General features: G+C 33.4%; 2 protein-coding genes across 2 annotated transcripts; one reads left to right on the top strand and one right to left on the bottom strand.

Moving 5' to 3' along the window:
* The first annotated feature begins 1,021 nt into the window (after positions 1 to 1,021).
* LOC110999758 lies at positions 1,022 to 7,124 on the top strand. Its single transcript, XM_022268978.2, has 6 exons — positions 1,022 to 1,233; positions 2,393 to 2,601; positions 3,954 to 4,089; positions 4,533 to 4,798; positions 5,542 to 5,734; positions 5,849 to 7,124. The coding sequence occupies exons 1-6, from the start codon at positions 1,185 to 1,187 to the stop codon at positions 5,917 to 5,919; spliced, it is 924 nt and encodes a 307-aa protein (XP_022124670.2). The 5' UTR covers positions 1,022 to 1,184; the 3' UTR covers positions 5,920 to 7,124.
* On the bottom strand, positions 7,043 to 8,318 carry LOC110999757 (pro-resilin). Its single transcript, XM_045629584.1, has 2 exons — positions 7,376 to 8,318; positions 7,043 to 7,273 (listed from the first exon to the last, which is right to left on the bottom strand). Exons 1-2 carry the CDS (start codon positions 8,102 to 8,104, stop codon positions 7,043 to 7,045), a joined length of 960 nt encoding a protein of 319 aa, XP_045485540.1. The 5' UTR covers positions 8,105 to 8,318.
* Positions 8,319 to 8,552: the final 234 nt, after the last annotated feature.

Genomic DNA, 8,552 nt, shown 5'->3' with positions numbered 1-8,552 from the left:
ACACGTTAACATGTCTACGCATAAAAGTGTTCGTCATCCAAAGAGTATTCATGAATGAAAAAACATCTCAACCAATGTCTAACATTTGTATAAAATACCAGCCGAAATTATTCAATACTACTTTTGTTCATAGTGAGTTTGTAGAAACTAATTAAAAATTTCCATATACAAAGAAAGTTCAAATGAGTCATTGAAACTGCCAATTATCCTATTAGCTTTGTCATGCTGACCACTGACCAATGGATTACTAACATAATACGTCACTTACTCACCCCACACGCAAACTTAAATATTCTGTGAACTTTTCATCGAAGGGAATTTCAATGGACATACAACATACGAGATTATATTTTTTTTAAGTAAAAAAATACAAGTGGAAATTATGATGTGAAATTTTGTAGCCATAGGTCAGAATATGATAAATGCAAATTTTTTTACAGGGCAAGCAATTAAATTATTAAGAAATTTTGATTTCTATTTAAGACCTTTTTTGCTGTTAATTATTAAAAAAGAAACACGTTTATAAAAATTATTAATATTTATAAATGTGTTTCACACGTACCCTTACGATTAATTCTCACACATACGATTTGGCAACAGTTTTAAATATAATATAATCCAAAGGACGTAATCATTGTTACTGCCATTTTTATATAATATTATGATTAAACTTTACTATTAATTTGTTATCAAAAGCTAAATTTACCACTTTTCTAAGCATCTATATTAACACTGAATAACATATTCGTAATATAAATATGTAATTAAGAATACGTTCCAATAATACTGTTTATATTTCCTTTAGTTAAAATAAAATTAACCAAGTATTAACAGTTTCTCACTTACGGAAGTGGTATGTATGTGTAATAAAAATTGGAAAAGTCAGAAACAAAAACTAACAAAATCCCTTTATTATAACTGCTATACATATTTTTAATAAAAGGTGCATAAATTACCGATGTACACGCAATATGTAATCTGCGAAAGTTCGGCGCATGCGCGGGACAGTTAAGTTTTAAAATTAGACGCGTCGCCGGATTTCGCTGGCCTATTTATTCTTATACTACCGCAACTCCAATCCACATTGAAGTCCATTGTCAATTCAGATAATAAACAATTCAATACAATATGGGAACAGTGGTGATTAAAATGGCGATTATTTAAGGTTAAAAGCTGGAGTGAAAATGTGTGGGAAAAGTGTTGCATTGTGTTTGTTGTTTCTTCTGAAACAAGGTTAGTTTGTGATTTATTAAAGTCAAATCAATTATGATTATAAGGGAAATTTGCATAAAAGTGTTAAAGAACTTCAATCAAATTGCCAGGAAATATTTTAATCATATAATACATATATACTAGCTGCCCCCGCGAACTTCGTTTCTCCTTAATGCCTAGTCTGGCTTTTAGTACAAACCAACATGGAACATTTTGCTACTCTACCCTGGTGACAAACCTCAAAGTCCTTAAGTACCTATCAAATAAAAAAAACGGTTTAATTGTAGAGGGTGTAAACTAAGGGTTGTACATATTTTTATATGTTGTATCATAAAAAATAAAAACAAAAAGTTTCGTCAAAGATATAAAAAAAAATTCTTGAACATGATAAAACACCCCATATCGCTTAGGTGTTTGCCAAATAAATAGTAGCCGATTCTCAGACCTACTGAATATGTTTAAAATAAAATTGGATAAAAACCAAGCCGTTTCGGAGGAGTATAGTAACTAACATTGTGACACAAGAATTTTATATATAAGATATGACATCACGTTTCATGTGAATAAAAAAGCTTCGTCTGTGAGATGTCAATATACGCATACGTCTAAAATTAGTCATAGTTATTAATATTCAACAAAATATGTTCCGTTTATGTTGTATGTTGAAAAATTGTTTATCGGCTTACGAAAAAACGGGAGACATTGAAAACGGGATACGAATGTTATTATTTATCTGAGGGAAATCAGAACTTATTGCACCCACATGTATTACTTCAGGTATTTGTTTTAAGCAGTGTTGCTAGCGCACAAATCACAACACTTAGGTTGTATTCGAATTACAGCTGTGCACAAATTTTAGTTTCAATATACGCATTTTATATTTTGTTCAAAAACATCGAGAGGAAACCTGACTGGATACTCACAGAAGTATGGTCAACTTCAACCCAGGGCCGAGCCAAAACACAATGTACACTTAAAAATCTATAAATGTACTTATACATCTAAAGCAATTTTAGCTTCATTTATATTTATTTAAAGAACCAATTATTGTCAAAGTATTCTAGCTTCCTTGAATTAATTCAGCACCACCTAGACTCGAACTCTCCCGGTCAGTACCGGGAGAGTATATACTAATTACACTTTCAAAGGCATCGGCTAGTTCATTGAATCTCTTTTACAGAGTTTGCAGTAAGCATTCGAATCACAGAGCTTACTGTACCGAGTCACGCTGTAGAAAGCGGCTCGGTGCTACTCCAATGCCAATATGATCTTGAAGGAGAAATGTTGTACTCCCTCAATTGGTACAAAGACGGTATAGAGTTCTACAAATATGTACCGAGCAATAACGTTCAGTATAATTTTTTTCCGCAAATCGGAGTCAATGTGGATGTAAGTAAATATTTGTAACATTCTATTGTTTATATTTTTAAGAGTTTGGTACAGAAATTTCAGAAATTAAAATCTTTGTTCTGAATAGTCTATTTATCGAAGTCACGCTACGACCGAATTAACGATGTGACTATGTTACCGCAGGGCATAAAGCAAAACTTTAGTTTCGTTAAGTTTGGTCGTTATAATATATTTCCCCTTTCTTTCACATAATTGCCTCCTGTCTTTTTGTGGTTTTCTGCCTTGCATCAAGTGCAGTCGAACTGCTCCTGCATTTAGAGCGGTCTCTAAAAGCCTACCCAGGTCAAAGTCTCAATTAACAAAATTCGGTATTTTGGTTTACTACAAGTTAAATAATAATTTGCATAAATATTTAATCCTAATATAATTAATAAAGGTAACAAATGGTAGAAAGTTGTATGCACTCTTTGTGTGTGTAAAAAGTAACAAACTCGTTAATAATTAATTCATCATTATTTTACTAATTAATTATAAAAAATCATAAATATTTTTTATAAAATCAAATGTAATTGGTCGATATCGATATCAAAGTCGATAGATGAGTTTTAAAGTTTTTCCTATCGTACATGCACGAAGTGCGCTTTTAAAAAAATTTATAACAATCCCACCACCGATATCGTAACACATATTGGGAAATTTAACCTGCCCCAGTTCTCATACACGAGGACCTCTCTAGATGTTAAACACTCGATTCCATAAAACAATATTTAGATAACATTACTTGTTAAGTGCGTGCCGCTACATTCAATGAACATCTAAATGTCTCTATAGTGTATAACAAACATGACTGTATTCGTTTAGTGGTTAGCATATTCGGCTCCAGATCGTGACGTCCTGGATGGGGGCGAAAAAATTAACGCGATTTTAGTCCTAACTAAAAAGTTGGCAGTGTTTGAAGGGCTTTCGTGAGCACGTAAAAGATTATCCTGCTGTTGTAACTGAGCTAAGATATGCTAGACTGGCATCTGATTTTACATTTACTAACGAAATGTGTTTTTCATTTATTTGTTATAAATTTGCGGCCACGGCCGAGATCGATATGAGCTATGTTTATATTTGAAAATTTCTCTGGACTTTTGGAATACGATTATCGATAATAATCTACTTTACGATAACTATATTGTAACTAAATAACGAAATTTGGGAATTATTGAGTTAGTGGGGAAATAAATACCCACAACATTCTAATGTTTTTTTAAAAATAAGTTTATTTTTATGACAGTAGGTACAATATACATAATTTATCAAGAAATTATTGTTTGACGGCACCAAGATTTTGTTTCACTTAACTTCTATGAATATGTAACATATTTTTAAATTAATATTTACAGGAAAAAGATTCGTCAAGTAATGTCATAAAATTGTCAAACTTGACTTCCGGTTCTGCTGGATTGTACAGATGTGAATTGTCAGGAGAAGGGCCTTATTTCATAACCGTTCATGACGAAAGAAATATCAGTGTACATCGTAAGTAACCCCGTAATAGCCCGTTTTTATATTAAGTGTTTTACGGAATAATTATTATTATTGTAATAAAATAAGCTTATAGCCCAATTAGACATATTTCGAAGATACAATACTTTAAATAACGTATAAATATAAAAGCTATTTGTGGGTATTATGTTCCCCAGTTAAATCCACATTTGGCATGCAACTAAGCTAAAGTCAAATAAATTATTTGCACCAATAATTCGGTAATCCAATCCTGCACTATTTATGCGCCTATAGTGTTCATAAATTTAAAATCAGTGAGTATGTTGATTGCAGAATGTAAAAGATGAATTTAACTGCATTGAATTTTCTATGTTTTGCTAAGGTCCTAAAGTCAACTGAAAACAATTACAGTAATAACTTATATATTCATTTAGATTTTAATAAATCATTTTCCAAAATATGCAAATATGTTTCAGTATTACCATATAGACGACCCCAAGTTACAGGGCTCGAAGAAGATTATAGAGTAGGAGATATCATAGCTGTCAACTGCTCATCGTCAAGATCTCGGCCGCAGGCCCGATTAAAATGGCTAATTAATAATGAGGCAGCTCCTAGAAAATATGTCACCGGTCCCTGGTATAGAATATCAAGAGAACGTCCGGATGCAAGAGAAACTATACTGCAATTAAGATTCATAGTGAAAAAAGAACATTTTAAAAATGGAATATTACAACTGAAGGTATAGTTATATAAATATAGTACCGTAATAAATATAAGGTCCCTGGATACGATGGCAGGGACATCGTAGTAGGGAGTAGAGTAAAATATTTAAATAAATACTACCGTAACAAAAGATAGATGAAAGAATGGCTTTCTTTCGTCGAACCGTTGCGTTGTACGTATGTATTTGTTACTATCAAAGAAACTGCTATATTTTTTTTATTAAACATATATGTATTCGTATTTCGTTTTTGCAAAGTAAAATAAGAAACAGAATATTATATTAAAATTACAAAAATAACTAATATTATATACCTGAAAGGTAGAAATAAAACCGCTAATTTCAGAAATAACTAATTCAGACATTTCTTGTTGAATATTACAACTATCGAGGAGCCTTATATCTGTGGTCAGATAGTGATAAGTTAATTTTTGCTCAGTATAACTTATTAATACACTGCGTGTTTCATATTATAATAGTGCCTTAAAGATTTTATTGTAATTTAATTGCTTGTCCTGTAAAGCAATAAAATTGCATTTATCATATACCTGACATATGGCCACAGATATAGAGTTCATCACACTACGACCGATTCAAAAGTCATAACTTTAAAAAGTTATTTTTTTATAATCATAGATTCGTGGTATCTTGAACGCGTCATGAATAAAGATTAGGCTATATTTGCATGTATAATTTAAACATGAATTGTTACAATAGAAATATTCCACCATAGCGAATCGTATTCACTATAAAATTTTCAGTGTCAGGCCAGTATAGCGCCTTTGTATCAAGACGAGGTTGTACATCATATAATACGCGCAGAAGACAATAGAATCGATCCGATATCTGAGGACGTTATTAATGAGGAAATAAACAAATTATTTGATCAACATACTCAGATTAGCTCGTATGATGACATAGAGATGGCGGTAGTTGAATCTCAGAATGACCAAGGTAGGCCATAAACAATATTAAGTGTTAATTGTATTCAACTTTTAACGAACTCTAGTTAGGGAGTGATTGCTTTATATTTGCAAAGATATGCTTATTTGGTATTTTATTTTACAGGTATCGGAGCTATCATGAGAATTTCATTTTCAATCGTAATGATGATGGTTGTATTACAAATTATAATATGATGTCACAGTTATAAAACTTTTGAAACAAGTTAAAAACGTTTCTCGATCTTAAGCAAATTACGGTTTTTCTTATCTTAACTGCACGTAAAACGTTAATATTTTTCGAATTGCATTTAGTTTCGCTAAATTATTTTTTGTTATTAATTAAGAGATTTTCATTCTGTAGTGTAGAAACATAAAATAGTAAACTTCCAGTATTAATAGGAACAGTGCGAAAAATGTATCGCTGCATTTCCGAATGAGCTTTATTTGAAGTTAAATTTTGTTATTAAATGCTTTAAAAAGAAGTCAGTTTATATTTCATCGTTTATTTACAAAGCGTACAAAGTGAGAAATGTTGAGCAACCGTCTGCTTAGGGAATCCATTAATATCCAGAACCTCTCGGTCCGTTTGGTCCACCACTAGGATAGCCTTCGTCGTCACCACCTGACCCAAAACCAGGGCCTCTCGGGCCTTGGCCGCGACCGGGATACCCAGCGCCAGGGAAGTTTCCTCCTTGTCCACCAGGTGCGCTTTGTCCAAAACCACCAGAGATACCTTGAGAACCAGGACCTCGCGGATAACCAGCATCAGCACCGGCAAACGCATTAGCACCTGCACCACCACGAGGATATCCTTGGCTGCCCCCTTGACCACTTCCACGACCACCACCTGTACATAAATAAAACAACAATAAAAAACGTTTAAAGAAATCCACGTACTCATATAATCAGTGTCATAAATTAAATATCAACTTTAATAAATTAGTTAATGTAGTGTTTACAAGGGAAATAAAGTATTTTAAGGTAATTTATGCTTTAAATCTAAAAATTTAGATAGATTGGGGCCAATTGTACTATCTTTTGTAAAAAATGATTTACCAAATCCAACGCCGGACCCAAAGCCAGATCCGGAACCAGATGCATCTCCTGAAAACGAAAAACTGTTTAAAATACCAAAACATTTATGTAAATGAATAGTTTCGAATCGAGACCAGTGAAACGAACGCAACCAGTGTTTTCAAACAAAGGGCTATTCTGTATAGATCGAAATACTCTGCCTCATTGTGATTCATTCCGGAAGCGGACAACGGCCAATAATTTAAGATAATACTGTATGCTTTTTAAATTCAATAAAATTCTACTAAACCCATTGCTTAATTTTATAGGAAAGAATAAACAAACCCTCGTATCGTATTTGAGGCTTATATCCATCCTGGTCAGCCTCATACTCAACAATCTGTTTCCTACCGTCAGGTAGCACTACGTTATATTCCCCAATAGCTACATCACCATCTCTTTGCTCGGAATGACCGAATTTTGTACCTGTTTCAGCATCGTCTACCTCATAACTAAACTGATATTTGGCAGGTTCCTGGAAAAATAAGATTCTGTAAATCATAAGCTTTAAAGCTCTTAATTAAGTAATGTTTATTTTCTTGTTTTATTTAAAGGTTGACAGTTATTTTTTACTTACATTAGAACCATCTACCCCTGATCCACGATAATTTTGACTTGAACCATCTACATTATTACCGAAATCAGGGGTTCCATAAGATGACGAAGGTGAGCCTCTCTGCGGTTGACGGCCTCTACTTCCAGGGCGAGAACCAGAACCGGAAAATCCATCAGAGCCAAAACCACCGGATGGCTGGAAGCCACTTGCAGGTGTTCCGTAGGCAGCATCAGGTCTTTGAGCATTGCGTCCTCCAAATTGGTTATAACCATCTTGATTTGGTGTTCCGTAAGATGTTTGAGGACGATTGCTACCTGAACCAAATGATGATTGCCCATCAAAACCATTTGGAGATCCGTATTGCGAGCTTGGTATGTTGCCCTGTCCCAATCCACGTTGACCACCCCTTGGAAAACCAGATCCTTGGCCAGGTACCCCATATTCAGATGTCAGACTTTGTCCCGAGCCAGGTGTGTTAAAACTATCGGAAGGTTGATTTTGGAATCTTTGAGATTGAGGCTGGCCCCGGCCCCTTTGACCATTTAGAGCTGGTGTGCCATATTGAGAAGATGGTCTAGAATTACTACCAGATGGAGGTAGATAGCTGTTAACTGGTGGTTCACATTTAGTTGTGGTCCACACAAGTGCAGTTAAACAGATCGCCCACTGAAAAAAAAAAATCCATAAATTAGCAATGTAATGATAAATAATGTGCCAGTACTTAACACAAATTTTACTTACTAAAATCATCGTGAATTCGATTTTATTTAATTATGATATAAAAGAAGTATTATTGCCCTTAATACAAAGGGCTGTTGATACTGGAAGTTGACTCCTGAATGTTTAAAAGTGGATTAACTTGGACCTTATATAGGAACGATTCTAACGAAGAGCGTGATACGGGCTAAAGTACCTCACGGATTTCGTGTCCTTTCATAGGTATAATTTCGTACGAAGCACGAGATAGAAGCCTTTGTATAATTTATTATGAAATCAATATCTTACATTATTACTTTTTATTTATATTAATTTATAACTATAGAGAACTAAGATACAGTAATATGTATAAGGGTAATTAAACTTCTTGATGTTCAGGTTGCCATACCAATAATACTTAATGCATCAATTTTTACATTTTAACTATTTAATTTTATAAAACTCTATGTCATTGCCAGCTATGCCGTAGTACATAGCATTC

Source organism: Pieris rapae, chromosome 9, assembly GCF_905147795.1.
Source record: "Pieris rapae chromosome 9, ilPieRapa1.1, whole genome shotgun sequence".
NCBI lineage: Eukaryota > Metazoa > Arthropoda > Insecta > Lepidoptera > Pieridae > Pieris > Pieris rapae.
This window is presented reverse-complemented; position numbering and strand designations above follow the sequence as displayed.

What these genes read in the sequence shown, in the direction of transcription:
- LOC110999758 (XM_022268978.2), top strand. Translation starts at nt 1,185, where the DNA reads ATGTGTGGGAAAAGTGTTGCATTGTGTTTGTTGTTTCTTCTGAAACAA. An exon ending in GTTGTTTCTTCTGAAACAAG is followed by an intron (nt 1,234 to 2,392) that starts GTTAGTTTGTGA and finishes TCTCTTTTACAG; the next exon opens with AGTTTGCAGTAAGCATTCGA. An exon ending in TGAATCTCAGAATGACCAAG is followed by an intron (nt 5,735 to 5,848) that starts GTAGGCCATAAA and finishes TTTATTTTACAG; the next exon opens with GTATCGGAGCTATCATGAGA.
- LOC110999757 (XM_045629584.1), bottom strand. Translation starts at nt 8,104, where the DNA reads ATGATTTTAGTAAGTAAAATTTGTGTTAAGTACTGGCACATTATTTAT. An exon ending in CAGGGGTAGATGGTTCTAAT is followed by an intron (nt 7,274 to 7,375) that starts GTAAGTAAAAAA and finishes TTATTTTTCCAG; the next exon opens with GAACCTGCCAAATATCAGTT.